The 16,520-nt window shown below is 42.6% G+C and overlaps 1 protein-coding gene across 5 annotated transcripts; it reads right to left on the bottom strand.

Moving 5' to 3' along the window:
* Positions 1–3,009: 3,009 nt before the first annotated feature.
* Positions 3,010–8,953, bottom strand: LOC119124077 (histone H3-like centromeric protein A). 5 transcript variants are annotated; one of them, XM_037253737.1, is made up of 6 exons: positions 8,717–8,883; positions 8,444–8,621; positions 4,453–4,699; positions 4,247–4,389; positions 4,089–4,163; positions 3,010–3,650 (listed from the first exon to the last, which is right to left on the bottom strand). In XM_037253737.1, the coding sequence occupies exons 2-6, from the start codon at positions 8,612–8,614 to the stop codon at positions 3,525–3,527; spliced, it is 762 nt and encodes a 253-aa protein (XP_037109632.1). In that variant the 5' UTR covers positions 8,615–8,621; positions 8,717–8,883; the 3' UTR covers positions 3,010–3,524. The 5 variants fall into 5 exon arrangements, with proteins under 5 accessions (XP_037109632.1, XP_037109633.1, XP_037109635.1 ...); XM_037253738.1 differs by lacking the exons at positions 8,444–8,621; positions 8,717–8,883 and adding an exon at positions 8,890–8,953; XM_037253740.1 differs by lacking the exons at positions 8,444–8,621; positions 8,717–8,883 and adding an exon at positions 8,890–8,946 and having other exon boundaries at positions 4,453–4,703.
* Positions 8,954–16,520: the final 7,567 nt, after the last annotated feature.

Below are 16,520 nucleotides of genomic sequence, written 5' to 3'. Positions count from 1 at the left end.
CAACCAACCTGTGTAAGTCTAATTTCTGCTTCAGTGTCTTTGCATTTTCCTAAATCTGAAGAAATTAAACGAGCACGCAGTGAGTGAATTGGATAACAGGTGATTGGCAATGGCTTTTGCCGTGAGGCGCAGATAGCGCGCTCCCTAAATTGTGGACCAAATCCAACAAGGTGTATGCACCTTGTATGTTCTCTAATGCATACCAACAATGTCAGTGACCAAAAGCAGCGCTGCAACATCTAATCATGAACACCCAATTTTAGACCAAAATAAGGGGCTCCTTTTGCGGCCAATACAGCGTCAATTTGTCTTTGAAATTACATGTGCAGTGGTCAGAGGGATATAAAGCCATACTTCTTGCAGGATAGTGGCCAGGCCACTTCGTGATGCTGGTGGAGTAAAATGTTTCCTGACTCGCTCCTCCTTTCATTGCCAAACCCCTGTTACTTTATCCCGAAATAAAGATTTATTACCTAATGGGGAACCTGCTTCTGTTGTGCAGCGGTGGTTTGGCTGCACAAGATTAGATATGCTGTACATTAAAATACAATCATTTACAAATTATTCAGCAAAACCTTTACATCCAAAGGTGAAAAAACAAATGAGCAGGCTATTGAGACACATGAGGAGGACAAAAACAGTTGGTTTTCTTTCTAGAAAAATTAACAAATGTCGCATTGTTGGAGCAGTCATTAGGTGCACTCCTTCCAAATAAAAAAAGTGGATGTGGTATGATATTACTGTAGCTGCCACATAGTATTGTCTGACCAAAGACATGATGTCAATACAGACTGCAGAAGAGGTGGACTTTAAAAACTTTCAAAAATATGACCCAAGATACACTATCCCAGGGGAGCAAATATTTTTCGACATATTTGCCTGCGATGTATGAACAACATCGCAATAAAAATGGCTGCTACCTTATCGGTGGAATTTCTTGCCTCAACGACCTATAGGGTTACCAAGATTAGTCGACAAATCATGAGGATGCTGGCGATCGAAATCATTTTGAATCGTGGTTTATTCATGCATTTATTTATTTGGCAGAGCATTTGTTTCGGAAATGCCTTGTGCCCTGCTTCTACCACTGGCTTTGAGCCTTGATTTACAAACATTGCAGTTGTGGTAATCCGGGTGATATAAATAGAAGCATTTTGGGTAAGTTGATGACATGGCTAATCAGCGTTAGTGTTAGTCCAAAAATACCGACTACGATGCAAACCTCCCTTTCATGACATCGCAGCGGTAATAAACCAGCATCGAATAAGAAATGACGTTGTGGCTGATGCCTGACTTCATTTCTATGGCTATGGAGGCATTAGCAAATTCATGATTATTCAAATGTCTGATGCCTGATTTCATGTCTAACATACGGACAGTCATGTCTGGAAACTAGCTGTCGTTAGGACACACAAGCTACCGTGTGCGCCAAGGTTGTTCGAAAACTTTACGAGGACTGTGTTTCTAACATTCATTAACATTTTTGCTTTAGTTCGCGATCTTACCGGCAGAGGTGACGTGACTCCAAATCAACACAAATGAAGCCACGTTGTTCATGTTGCGAGCTCACAACACACACCGACGTTACAACAACATTCAGCCTATGAATTTTGACACGGCAATTATTTTCAAGTGCTAGTTGTAGAGTGGGTAATGTCTTCTTCTTGTTTTGTAGCGGTAGCAAACAACCTTAGGTGCATTACCGCCAACTTCTGGAATAGAGTGTGGATCTTTTTTTCTTTACTTTGTTTTAGAAAGGGGCGGCTCGGTGACGCACTGGGTAGCACGTCCGCCTCACAGTTAGGAGGGTGCGGGTTCGACTCCACCTCCGGCCCTCCCTGTGTGGAGTTTGCATGTTCTCCCCGTGTCCACGTGGGTTTTCTCCGGGCACTCCGGTTTCCTCTCGCATCCCAAAAACATGCTTGGTAGGCCAATTGTGCACTCCAAATTGCCCCTAGGTGTGAGTGCAGATGGTTGTTTGTCTCTGTGTGCCCTGCGATTGGCTGGCAACCGGTTCAGGGTGTCCCCTGCCTACTGCCTGATGACGGCTGGGATAGGCTCCAGCACGCCCGCGACCCCCGTGGGGACAGAGTGGTACAGAAAATGGATGGATGGATGTTTTAGAAATAAAAAAATAATAATAAAACAGATCAGTGGCCGAGTGGTGGAGTGTCCGCCATGAGACTGGAAGGTTGTTCCCAAAGATGATCTTTTTTCTGAAATAATTTTATGTTTACGGACTTAAGTAACCCAGCCGGGTCATACCAAAGACTATAAAAATGGGACCTATTGCCTCCCTGCTTGGCACTCAGCATTAACGGTTGGAATTGGGGGGTTAGATCATCAAATGATTCCCGAGCGCAGCACCGCTGCTGCTCACTGCTCCCCTCTCCCCCATGGGATGGATCAAAATCCCACGGGGATGGGTTAAATGCAGAGGACAAATTTCACCACACCCAGATGTGTGTGTGGCGATCATTGGGACTTTTTTTTTTTTAAAGACTTTATATCTCATTACCCTATTTCACACACGGATGGCTTCAGGCTTGACAACCACATTGACTCGGTAGTTCAGATCGGCTCGGGTATGCGACACAACGTAATAAAGAAAATAACGGTACTATAATATCCATCCATCTATCCATCTATCTATCCATCCATCGTTTTTCTGAACTGCTTTTTGACACAAGGTTCACTGGTATGCTGGAGCTTAACCCAGCAGACTTCGGGCAGTAGGCGGGGGACACCCCGAACGCCAATTGCAGGGCACACAGGCAACCTTTCGAGCTCAAAACCACAACCTACGGGCAATCTGGAGTGGTCGACTACAATATTGATACTGTAATGTAATATTGTGCCTCAATAGATAAGTTAGTTTTGTTTGTTAGTGTTTGCTCATTCAATTCACATCAAGATTAACAACTAACCGCACAATAATATTGAAATGTTTATTTTTCTGATGTAAAAAAATTTACTCAGGTAAGCTCTCAATAGTACCGTATATATTTTGTTTTTTTAGAAATATTTTTATTTTACTGAAAATACTTTGTCTTACGATGAACACACGTCACATAACCTTATATACAGAACAGAGACACTGCACTATCGATAAAACACAAACACCGCAAACAGTAATTGAAGAGGATTTCTACTATACAGGTTGGGTTGAGTCGAGTGGTGACCGTGAAACGAGTCACCATGGGGCTATCATCTTAATCAGAAATCTTGCCCGCGGGTACATCAGGCCAGCTGGATGTCGCGGGGAAAAACGGTGACGCGCGTGGATGACACTACAGAGTGAAGCTTAGCACTCACATAATTGGCTGCCTGGTGAAGAAGTGGGCAGGGCCAAGAAATTATCCACTCTTGTCACATAACTTTAGATATAAAACACAAACACTTCACTATATATAAAACACAAACACTGCAAACAACAGTATTTAAGTCGATTTCGACTATAAAGGTTGGATTGTGTCGAGTGGTCACTGTGAAACGTTTGAGTCACCACGCGGCTATCATCTTCATCAGAACTCTTGCCCGCGGATCCGTCGGCCCAGCTGGAGGTCGCGGGGAAAAATGGTGACCCGCTTGGCGTGGATGGCGCACAGGTTGGCATCAGAGAACAGCAACACCAATAAGGCCTCAGCCGCCTGTAAAGATCCCAACAAGTCGTCAATGTGTAAGCCGGCCCGAGTGTCCCGCTGCGTCCGGCGTCGGCAAGGGCAGCGCAGTATTTTGGGTCGCAGTGAGTCGGTAGGCGGAAATGGGGCATCACCGATTGTCACTTGCGTACACGCCAGAGTTGGTCAGGGATCGTTCAATGTCCCAAACGTTCACCAACTTTTTTAGGAAGTTCTTGTTGTCGCAATAAAATTTTGAATATGTTAAAAACTCCCTGATCAAAATTTCCCCCGCGTAGAAGAAAAGTACAGGTGAACATTTGCCAAACGCTTTGTCGAACGTTTGCGACCTTCAACAAACCATAACGAAAATACAGTAATCACTCCATTTGAAAACACTCGCAATTCTTGGTCGCTCTGTAGGATAGAGACTTTAGTATGACATTTGGACCTCCCCGGCGACTTTACCTCCTGAAGCGCCATCAGGGCGAAGACCTGCCATCTGAGGGCACTTCTGCCATATGACTGGCACACCTCACGGACCTGGGTGTGTGGGAGGGTGGCTACATGTCAAGGCAATGATCTAACAAGCTTATGGGCTAACGTGTGAGCTGGTAACACCTTACCAGGCGAGAGAAGGGCGCTTTCCTGATGAGGAGCTCTGTGCTCTTCTGGAACTTGCGGATCTCCATTAGGGCCTTGGTCCCTGGCCGGTACCTTCGCCTCCTGGGCGGCATGGGCAACGGGGGCGGCGGCGCAGGTGGCTGAGCTGGAAATACAAAAACCTTTAGGAACGTGTCATCAAAATGGGACAACGGCGCAGTGAGCTCACTATTCCCAGATGGGCCCGGCTGCGGTGACTGCGGCGCCCTCTGGGGGATGCCCGCTGCGGTGACTGTGGCGGGTGGCGCCCTCTGGGGGATGCCCGCTGCGGTGACTGCGGCGGGCGGCGCCCTCTGGGGGATGCCGCAGAGGATGTGCATTGCACACCGGGGGATGGCCCAGGCAGTGGCTGCGGAGGACGGCGGCGCGGATTGCCGCCTTTTCTTCGGCTGGACGAGGAGTTGTGGCGCATGATGCTGACCACAAACAGGACAACAAATCATGATTTGGTCATGTCGTAAATGGCTGACTACAGCATACATATGTACATGAAAGACACGCAACACTCAACAAAGAGCTAACGCAATAGCATGTCTACTTTACAAGTGCTACAATTAATTGAGTCATCAACAACTAACCGCTAATCAAACTCACTACTTCGATCACTGAATGAATTGTTTAGACTAGAGACCTTGTTCAACTTCAACTTGTCCAAAGCCTCAATAGGATTCGAGATGAACAGTGGCCTGAAGACCACGAGGGTACAACATTACATGACAAAATATTGAATCCGTTTGTTCTGCTCTACACGGGACAGTACGCCCTATTGGACCGTGGGTTTTCCGGTTTAATAGTTTAAGTTACACGGATGCATTTACAAACCAGCATGTGTATTTGCCTGTCCGAGCAGGAGGAAAACCCACTCTCTGCGAGCTCATGTTCAGTCGCTGTTGTGCTTCGGCTGGCACTCACGTTGTTGCAACTGTAGCTGGGTAAAATTGCAGCCAAGGTTGCCAGGACTGGTCATCACTGATTACTTGAGCTTCTTATCACTTGTTATTGTTAGCAAAAAAGATCACTTTTAATTGTCGACAGTCACAAGTTACGTTTGAGAAGCTCAGTTGCAATTTAAAACTTTTACTGCTCCCTATTATAGGAGAGATCAGAATCATACCCCTCAACCTGTGTTCGTCACACTAATAACCATTGCTTTAAATGCTTATTTTTTCCAGGGAAGGACCATTCATAGTCCTGGTCTCATGAAATGAAAATGCATAACATATATTCAAAATGCAAAAAGGTTGTGTCCTACACCCCGCCAAAAGAACTTCGGACATCACGTGACTGATCCCATTTATTTTCGTTTATGCACACATCCTAACTGCATAGTCGTGGCAGTTAAAATAAATAAAAATTGCAGAACAAGATACAATAGTAATTTTTAAATTACCGTATTTTCCGCCCTAAAAGGCGCACCGGATTATAAGGCGCACCTTCAATGAACGGCCCATTTTAAAACTTTGTCCATATATAAGGCGCACCGGATTATAAGGCGCATAAAATAGAAGCTATACTGCAACAAACTGAGGTTGACTAGGGTTGCGGTATGCAGCCACTAGCCAATAACCAATGAGCCCTCTGTAAACAATCGCGTTTCTCAAACGATCTCCTATAAAATGATCGGAACTGACTAAAGTTCGATCTAACGCATTGGTACAACTTACCTATGTTTCCCTTCCATATCGATCCGTAGATTTACTCGAAACATTAACAGAGCAGCCTATTTTCACATGAAATAGCCTGGTACGTATAGCAGCTATCGTTATAGCATTAGCCATCCGCAAAGTCCCACGAGCCTCAGCTCGCAATCTCCCATGAGCCTCAGCAAAGTGTAAACAATCGCGTTTCTCAAACGATCTCCTATAAAATGATCGGAACTGACTAAAGTTCGATCTAACGCATTGGTACTACTTACCTATGTTTCCCTTCCATAGCGATCCGTAGATTTACTCGAAACATTAACAGAGCAGCCTATTTTGACATGAAATAGCCTGGTACGTATAGCAGCTATCGTTATAGCATTAGCCATCCGCAAAGTCCCACGAGCCTCAGCTCGCAATCTCCCATGAGCCTCAGCAAAGTGTAAACAATCGCGTTTCTCAAACGATCTCCTATAAAATGATCGGAACTGATTAAAGTTCGATCTAACGCATTGGTACTGCTTACCTATGTTTCCCTTCCATATCAATCCGTAAATTTACTCGAAACATTAACGGAGCAGCCTATTTTGAAATGAAATAGCCTCGCGGGTACAACAGCTATTCGGTGACGCCCCCTGACTACAGTTACCATAATGTTGGGAAGCGATGCGACCTTGTAATTTACTAGTCGTACTAAAACGTACTGAAACATTTTGGCAGAGCACTGTGTACAACCAGTATGGATCAACAAATTCATCAATTGATCCATATATAAGGCGCACTGGATTATAAGGCGCACTGTCGGCTTTTGAGAAAATTTTAGGTTTTTAGGTGCGCCTTTTAGGGCGGAAAATACGGTAAATGCATAGTCGCGGCAGTTAAAATGAATAAAATAATTGTAGACCTACATACAACAGTAATATTTGCAAAATAAAACCTTCTCGGACGAAATGCATCATAATTAGCTGTTCAAAGGTAATACTTCCTGTCCTATGCATCGTGGGCAATGTAGGCTGACTAGAAAGCTTCAAAATTGACTTACTAGTGAACATGTAAGCTAAAAAGACATTTTACGCGCATGTGACAGTCACATTTTGACCTCACAGTGTAATTTCCTTATTGGTCACAAGCAAATTGATTAAAAAGATGAGTAAAAAATGTTGGAACAGGATATTGGTGGTCACATCCTACAGTTTACATGTTGACATAGTAATGCAAATGTACACTGGTTGCACCAGTTATGTGTTTTTTTTTATCTCACTATTTAACTTGTCAAGTTCAGAATTGCTCACTAGTTCACTAGTAAGGTATATGTCCACTAGTACCATTAGTTGGGATCTTCCCAGCCTCACTATCTGACTTGTGGGGTTCAAAATGTTAACTAATGAACTAGTAAATGCAAAGGGATTTTCCTTTCTGACTCACTCGGTCTGACTAGTGAGTCAAAATGCCTTTCATTTGTTCACTATCTGCGTCACCAATTAACTAGTCACTCTGGACTGAACTAGTTCACAAGAAAGAAAACATGTTTCACTAGTTAACAAGTGAGGTTAAAATTACACCAGCTAGTGAACGTGTTTACTAAGGTACCATTTTGAGCCTCACTAGTTAGCTTGTAAGTCAAAATAGATGGTGCGTAGCAAAGTGGTCTGTGCATTCATGAGTAAACATCCATCCGTCTATCCATCCATCCATTTTCTGAACCGCTTAGTCCCCACGGGGGTCGCGGGTGTGCTGGAGCCTATCCCAGCCGTCATTTGGCAGCAGGCGGGGGACACCCTGAACCGGTTGCCAGCCAATCGCAGGAAATACAGAGACAATCAACCATTTGCACTCGCACTCACACCTAGGGACAATCAGGAGCGCTCAATCGGCCGACCAAGCATGTTTTTGGGATGTGGGAGGAAACCGGAGTGCCCGGAGAAAACCCACGCGGGCCCGGGGAAAACATACAAACTCCACACAGGGAGGGCCGGAGGTGGAATCGAACCCGCACCCTCCTAACTGTGAGGCGGACGTGCTACCCAGTGCGTCACCGAGCCGCCACGAGCAGACATGTAACCCATAATTCTGTAAAGTCGGCATCCACTAGTTCTATTCGGGACATTTTTTACCTCACTAGTAGAACTGGTTACGTGAAAAAGTCGCACTAGTGCACAATTTGGGGCATAACTAGTCAACCATAATTTTTCTACAAGTTAGATATCACAGCTTCAATGGGCTTGCACTAGTTAACTTGTCAGTGTTTTATTTATCATTAGTTAACTGGTGGGCATTTCAGCTCCTATTAGCTAACTTCTGCAGAAAATCATAGGTCACTAGTTAACATGTTGGAATAATTCACGTTTGACTAATTTACACGTTGCTGAAAATGAGTGACTGGTTAGAGTTTCTGTGCAACTCGTAAGACAAAGTGCGTAACTCGTGTGGCTCAATGTCCAACTAATGTTGAGAAAGACCGAACTAGTGAAAAACACTGTCTAATATCAAGGATATGGAATAAATGATCAAATTGCTTGCCATACATAACAGCCCCCACAGTAGAACCTGCTGCCACCCCCAGGTAAAATTGCAAAAGTGTAAAATTGTAGAAGTGAGGTGACATTGCAGTAAAAACGTTGCAGCGACATGCTGAATAGAATGTTGTTGCAGCCGTCTGAAAAACTGTTTGGGACGGGGCAAAAGTGCCATTTTCTGTCTGTAGAGTTTAGAGTAGTAAGTCGGAAAGCAGGCAGAAACGTCATGTGACATACGACAGTATCCTCGTCGTCTCACATACTCTCACATACTTACAAATTTGTTTGCCTTTCAGTTCAGTGCGCGTCTTCTTTTTATTCACTTGGTTGTTTGCTGTTGAAATTTCAGAAGTCAGGAGGTGGCGACGTGTTGTGACGTCGTTATACCGTCCGCTACCACGTGAGCTTTGCAAAAAAAAAAAAAGTTAACTTTGCGTTTTTTCAATTGACCTTTTTCGTCCTTTGAACTCGTGTCGTCGCTGTGGCTCTTCAACTTGCCAGTGTGTGCACGGGAAGGTCCGAGAAAAGTGGCAACAAGCAACTTTATAAGCAGCCAAATCGAGTAGAAATCCAGTCCAAATTCAAATGTCGCGTCCCTCAGCCTTCGTCCAATCAGCGTGCAGCGTCAGTGATACTCAGGGGGGCGGGCTAAGTGAGGCGTGAGTGTCGGGGAGTGCTTAAAAACCTGACCGTCGCCACTCGACGGGGTGGCATCAGAAGTGACAGAGAGAGTCACTTCTCACTTCATTTCCGTCTCCAAGAGAAATTCATAGATATGGAAATCATAATGCAATGACAAAAAGAAAATATTAAAAACAAAGGGCGTAGGTTTATACAAGGATGGTAGGGACACAACCAGTATTTGGGGAATACAAAATAATCCTTACCAAAATAAAATAGTAAATATTAATATTTACTATTTCATTTTACTACCGCGAAAATCTACATTTATTAATGTAATATTTCAGTATATTACGCAGTGGTAGCATTAATTTAAAAACTATTTTAACGTAGTTTCTTTAATGAGAGATTCTGAGATTTATTCGAAGCTATGACAATAACGACAGATGTATGGAGGTAGATTGGGGTCAAACGTTTTATACTTGAAAAAACAACCTCGTACTTGGAAAAAATAGAACTTTAACCTGAAAACTAACATGCTGAGCTTAAAACTTGAAAAATAAAACAATGTATTCAAAATAAAAATAGCTGTTTGAAAGTTGTTTTCGAGTTGAAAATAGTTTTGCTTCACTTTGGTATATATATTTTTTTTAAATAAACTACTTTTGGGTTTGACCTCAATTTATTGTTCAAGATTTGAGGTATTTTTTTTTCAGTTGCGTGTTTTATATTTTCAGATTCATATTTTTTTTCAGGTTCAACTTCAGATTCAAATCTTTTTTTTTTCTGGCTCAAATCTTTACGAGTTGCACACTTTTGACCCGAATCTGGCGTGGGGCGTGTTATTAGCTGAGCGGGGCGTGGAATCACGGGTGACAGCTGAACTGGAAGGCTTGGAACCACCCCCGAGAGACAGAGAACGTAGGAAATTAAACCCGTTGTGCCGACATTTGTTAATTTTGGGGACACCAACTCATATAACAACGTAAAACATATCCATATTGTCATATAAAGCAGTTAACCAAATGTCTGATTTTTATGTTTTGATTGGCGAATATAAAAACAAGGAATAAAACACCAGACAAGTTTTAACATAAATGTTTGTTAAAATAATAATAATAATAATAAAAGTGACAGACAGCATTGCGGCTATGCCATTGCCAGCCGACACACGTTATGCCGACATTGATGTTTTAATTTTGTAGTTGTTGGCTTGTAGTTGATGATGTTAATATACCGAATGTGTTTGTGTTTGAATAAAAGGTTGAGAAAAAAAACGTTATGCCGACATTTGTTATTTTGGGGGGCACCAACTCGTATAACAACGTAAATCACATATACATATTGTCATATAAAGCAGTTAACCAAATGTCAGATTTTTATGTTTTGATTGGCGAATATGAAAACAAGGAATAAAACACCTGACAAATTATAACATAAATGTTTATAATAATAATAATAATAATAACAATAATAGTACATCTCAAACCAGCAATCTAACGTGAAACTGCAGTCGATATATTGGATAACAATATTTAGGCATATATATGCATACACGTTATTTAAAACCTACTATAAGTAAGTCGTAAATCTACATTCTGGCTTACATAGTTCACGCCAGGAGACGCAACATGTTCACTGACTGATCCGTTGATGCACGGGAAGGCAGTTCACCCATTGACTCGTTCGCGAACGAGAAAGTCAGGATTCGTTCCCTCACTGATCCGTTCTCACGATGAACTGGAAATGCGAATGACTCACTCACTGATTCGTTCACTCACAGATTCGTTCGTTGGTGAACGGGAAATGCAATTCACGACCAGTTAGTGAACGGTAAGTTACGTCATTTTCTTCTTCGTTTTGTTTTACGGCGAGGTGGCACCAGCTTCAATAGGCATTACCGACACCTTCTGGTTGAAGTCATATGAACTGAAAAAAGAACAAATCACTTTAGGAAGTGATTCGTTCACTCTCGTTCACTGAAACGATTCGTTCGTTTGAACGAATCGTTCACTCACGAGCCAACACCAGTCCTCTTTGCATGTGCTATAATCCAGTGGTTCTTAACCTTTTTCCTTGATCGCACCTGTAAAGTGAAAAAGGGGGGGTTCTTTTTTCTTAACCAAATAAATGGTGTGCAGCAGTGACTTTTCCGCTGTCTGCGTGGTGGAGAAAAGTAGGACGATGCGTGGTTCCCTTTTCAGATGAAAACACAGCGTATTTATTTAACAAACACACTGGCGCTAAACGCAACAACTTCTCCGTCAGTCAATCCCATACAACAATCCGCATGTCCGTTGTGACAGGACTTTCTTCCCCGGTAGCATCAATGTAGTGACGTCATTACCGTATGTAACAACAAAAGGGTAAACAGAATTGGTACCTTAATACACACAGTGAGTCCAAGGGCGGACATAAACAATAATACTTAACAGCACCCCATTCAATTCACCAACCAGTTCTCGCTCGCACCCCTAACCCTAACCCTATATAATTATTATAATAATAATTGGTTTACTTTACAGCTATAAGGCTTAATTAGCATTATCCCTAATGCCAATTAACACAGTGACTTCTTGATTTCCAGAATTTTTCACTCTTTTCAGTTATCCCCGAAAATTTTTAAATTTCCCCCAGGGTATCCTCGCACCCCCTAGGAAGCATCCTCGGTGCGAGCACCCCCGGTTAAGAACTACTGCTATAATCGACCCGAAAAAAATGTCCGGGGGGACTTTAAAAATCGTCCGGGATTTTGTTGGACTGACTCTAATATATTACATGTACAGTACATTGTCAATAGTGAATTGTTGTTATATGTAACAAAGACGTCTCACACGTAATCGTTATAAGTATGTTCTCTTTTTATGTCCTTCGAAGTACTGTTGGTTCACTTTATAGCAGCCGTCAATCCCTTTCTCCTGCTCTCTCTACAACAGTTACTGCTATCCGTACAAATAGAATTGCCACGCCGTTCCATTTCACTCAATGCAGGTTTTTCTGTATCGTTCGCGAATTAAGTCACGCCCTTCTCCTCAAATCTAGTGACTTTGCTACGAAGTAGGATGGGCTGGCCAGACTACACCGAGTGTTTTACATGCAATGCTGAAACGAAAATGCACGTTCACGGAGGAGTTGAATAAAAACATCCCCGTGCTTTCGCCAGGGTCGTGATCCTTATGAAGCTGAGTGCTTGACATGCAAGGCAGGCACTTACGTGTCTGTGGCAGATAAAGGTGCCAAGGCACCACGCAAGAGGAGGACTGAAAAAGAGTCCCTTCTTTTTCTTCAAATGCACCGATGGCCGTATTTCTTTTGTCTTTTTTTACTTAGTGTACCACTTTAAAACTCAAAAATGTCCGTGTACACATGTTTTTGTTAGTGTAAATATGTTTTTGTTATTGTATATATGTTGTTTTGTGTTATTCGGGCCAATAAATGTTGGGACACAAATGACCCCCCCCCCCCCCCCACACACACACACACACCCAAAAAAATGACCACGCCCCCTCCCAAAAAAGGTGTCCTCTTGTTCAGAAACTCAAATCTGTTCACGCCGGCCCGGTTCAATAACGTCTCGTTAACAGACATCCTCCAACATTGCGAGACAGTGACACACATCACAGCCGTAACACACATTTAATACATACCTCTTCATTTATATATTGTGTAATGAACATTTGTTTGCATCATTATCTATTTTTTTTCTGTAATTTCTTTGCGCGTGTAATGTTAAGACATTGCGGTATTTTCTTTCCTTACAGTATTTCAAATGCACTGTTCTGTGTTCTCAGGTTTTCTCAAGTTGCATTATTAAGACATTGAAATACCGTTTTTCTCCATGTATAATGCGCCCCCATGTATAATACGCACCCTAAAAATGGCATGTCGATGCTGGAAAAAAGCCTGTACCCATGTATAATACGCACCCAAATTTTGACTTTTTTTTTTTTTTTTTTCTTTTTTTTCTTTTTTTTTTAAAGTCCCAATGATCGTCACACACGCGTCTGGGTGTGGTGAAATTTGTCCTCTGCATTTGACCCATCCCCGTGTGATTTTGATCCATCCCCTGGGGGAGAGGGGAGCAGTGAGCAGCAGCGGCGCCGCGCTCGGGAATCATTTGGTGATCTAACCCCCCAATTCCAACCCTTAATGCTGAGTGCCAAGCACGGAGGCAATGGGTCCCATTTTTATAGTCTTTGGTATGACCCGGCCGGGTTACTTAAGTCCGTAAACATAAAATTATTTCAGAAAAAAGATCATCTTTGGGAACAACCGGATGTTATTCTGCCGGTCAGTATCACTGCGCATGCAGTAGCAAACTCGATAGCGAAGAAATATGTGAGACTCTCAACGGGATCACCAATATTTGAGTGATGTTCCAGTTATTTATCACAATTATTTATTATTATAATAATAATATATATAATATATATAATAATTATTTATTTATTATTCACAATTGTCATGGTGATCTTTCTGGTGATTTCTTAACTAGGCTGGATGTATTTTTTTTGTTGCCGTTGATTTCTCCGACTGCCCAGAAAGGCACCACCGCGATCAGTTAGGTTAAAATGAAAAGAGAGGAAAGTGACGTTGTAAAGAACCATCCGTGACAAGATTTTCTTCAAAAATTGTTGTACCATGATTTTCTTCACAAAAAAAAAAAAAAAAAAAAGAAAATTAAAAAACATTTTACCCATGTATAATGCGCACCCCAGATTTTAGGACAATAAATTAGTTAAATTTTGCGCATTATACATGGAAAAAAACGGTACAATTTTCTTTGATTCCCCCCCCACTGTAACATTTTGCCCTGCAGTACTTCAAACAACCGTCTACCTATAACAAAAAGTCAAAGTTGCAAACAGATAAGAGCGTGTTAAAATTAGATGACGCCAACTGAGAACAGTTGCCTGTTGTACTAAGTTCATCTTGTTTTTTCTTTTTCAATTACTTCACTGGTTCTTCTATATCAAACAATTTGTTTTAGGTTCATTTACCTGACATGTTTCGGCGGATCGAAGGCGGAAGGATCCGCCGAAACATGTCAGGTAAATGAACCTAAAACAAATTGTTTGATATAGAACAGTGGTTCCCAAACTTTTGCAGGCTGGCGCCCCCTTTGGCTCCCCAGTGAATTCCTAGCGCCCCCCCCCCAAGGCATTTATATAAATAAATAATACATTTATATAAATAAATAAATAATACATTTATAATATCATTACCATTACGTTGAATTAGTGGGAGCACTGAGTTTGTTTCTCAGAAACGAGCCGGTCCCATCTAGACGTAATCGGAGACAATGACACCCGAAGTGATTTAAGGTTTGTCTTTTATTGCAGGATGCTTGGTCTCCATGTGTTGAAGCAGTTTTGAATGCTTCACTGCCTGGTTAGTTAGCCTGTCGCCACATATTAGCTTTGCGGGCTCGACTGGGGAAACATGTCACGTGACCGGGACGAGTGTCTTGACCTGAATTAATTGATCGTCGATAAAAAAAAAAAATCTGTGCGGCTTGGCGGCCCGGTACCAAGTGACCCACGGACCGGTACCGGTCCGCGGCCCGGTGGTTGGGGACCACTGCCCTAACCAGCTCAACACAACACGGCGCGTTCTGGCGAGTCCCCAATTTCATGTTGACTTGAACTCAAGATGATGTTGACCGCCAGAATGCGGTTTTTATTATAAGATAAAATTCTGAACATTACAAGCTTGAAATTACAAACCTGAGCTTTTGCTTTTGTAGTCTATGCTGTCGGATCTGACTGGGCCAGAGCGGCGTGTTGTGTACAAATCGACTGCCGCCCCCCTACCGCCCCCCTACCGCCCCTTTCTTCCTCACCGCCCCCCCAGATCTTTCCACCGCCCCCACTGGGGCGGTACCGCCCACTTTGGGAACCACTGATATAGAAGAACCAGTGAAGTAAGTAGTTGCCTGTTGTGACTGTCAAATTATTTGTTACATTAAGGAAAGACAAAGAACAAATGTTGTTCAACAAGACTCGCCTAATAGAAACCAACGTTTGTAAGTGTGAGAACAAAAGCAAACTTAATTAAATGCCTCACCCTAATGACAGTGTGACCTTCAATTAAATGACGCACCCTAATGACGGCAGAATACTTCCGAGGGCTGATAAAGCAATTTCTATCTTTCATTAGCTGCTGTGATACAACAAAGAAAACATCTGAACGGGAATGAATGGGGTTCTTCAAAAGAAGACTTTGTTGGGCATGTTGTTTTTGTTTTTGTTTGATTCCCCCCGACTGTAACATTTTGCCCTACAGTACTTCAAACAACCGTCTAGCCCAGGGGTGGGCAAACTACGGCCCGCGGGCCACATCCGGCCCACGGGACCGTTTAATCCGGCCCGCCAACCCTGAATTAATTGTATTATTAAACTTTTTTTTTTGTCATTTTGCCTGCAATGACTGCGTTTCCCCAGTAGATGGGGAACCGCTCGCCTGCGCATTTACTACCGGAAGCCGTGTCAGAAAGCTCGGTGCACACTCACAAGTGCGTGTACGTACGTACGCAGTAGTACGGACATGGCGCACTCGCGCTCTATTTGTATCAGTCCCGAATTTAGAGCGTGGGCTGTGACGACAGCATTCTTGTAATTCGCTCGCTGAGCTTTCAGATACAGTTTTACGCTAAAGCCACCCACAAACCTCCCCCTGGAATCCTTCCATTAAAATGAGTGGCCCGAAGAAAAGAAGTGAGTGCCGAATGTTAAAAGAGTGGCCAATTTGGCTCGACGTACGCGACGTGACGTTCAGCCACATCAGCCCGTCACAGATCGAGGTAACGGATCTCTCCTAAGAATTGCCACAACAAATTTTACTCCAGACTTTGATGCACTAGCAAAAAAGGGAGACCAACAACACTGTTCCCACTGAAAATGAAGGGGAGGCTCTCAAGTTTGTTGTGAAAAAATGCATTTTGAATATGATTTGTACACATAGCAGGGATTGAAACTAGCGACCATTCTCATTTTCAAACAATGCAGGATGCTCAAGGACATTGATGCACCACCTGTTTGCGACTAATCTTAACCTGTAAAGTTCTTAAGGCTTACTTTAAGGAAGTGTTTCCCGTTTCCTCACCTCTGTTACCAGGTGTTTGTGAGTTAAAACTCTGCTCTGATGTTCAGATACCACTCACCGTGTTGCCGTTTTGATTACTTTATTTGGATGTATGCTTTCACCGATTCTTCAAGATGATATATTTGGTCAGAATGTTTGCTGTTTGATGTGATCTCATAAGATAAACATTTTTCATTAATCTGACCTGCAGGCACTGTAGTGATGGAGACTGTTATTCATAATAATAGTGTCGTATTTTATGAGAATCACTGATAGCAGTTTTTTAGTGATTTTTTTTTTTAATGCTGTTAATAAATGCATTTGTTTTCAAAAAACTTGTTTGGAATATCCATGCTTTACTACCTACTAAAGGCCAA

Source organism: Syngnathus acus, chromosome 6 (genome assembly GCF_901709675.1).
Source record: "Syngnathus acus chromosome 6, fSynAcu1.2, whole genome shotgun sequence".
Classification (NCBI taxonomy): domain Eukaryota; kingdom Metazoa; phylum Chordata; class Actinopteri; order Syngnathiformes; family Syngnathidae; genus Syngnathus; species Syngnathus acus.
The sequence above is the reverse complement of the archived record's forward strand: the minus strand, read 5'-3'. Positions and strand labels throughout refer to the sequence as shown.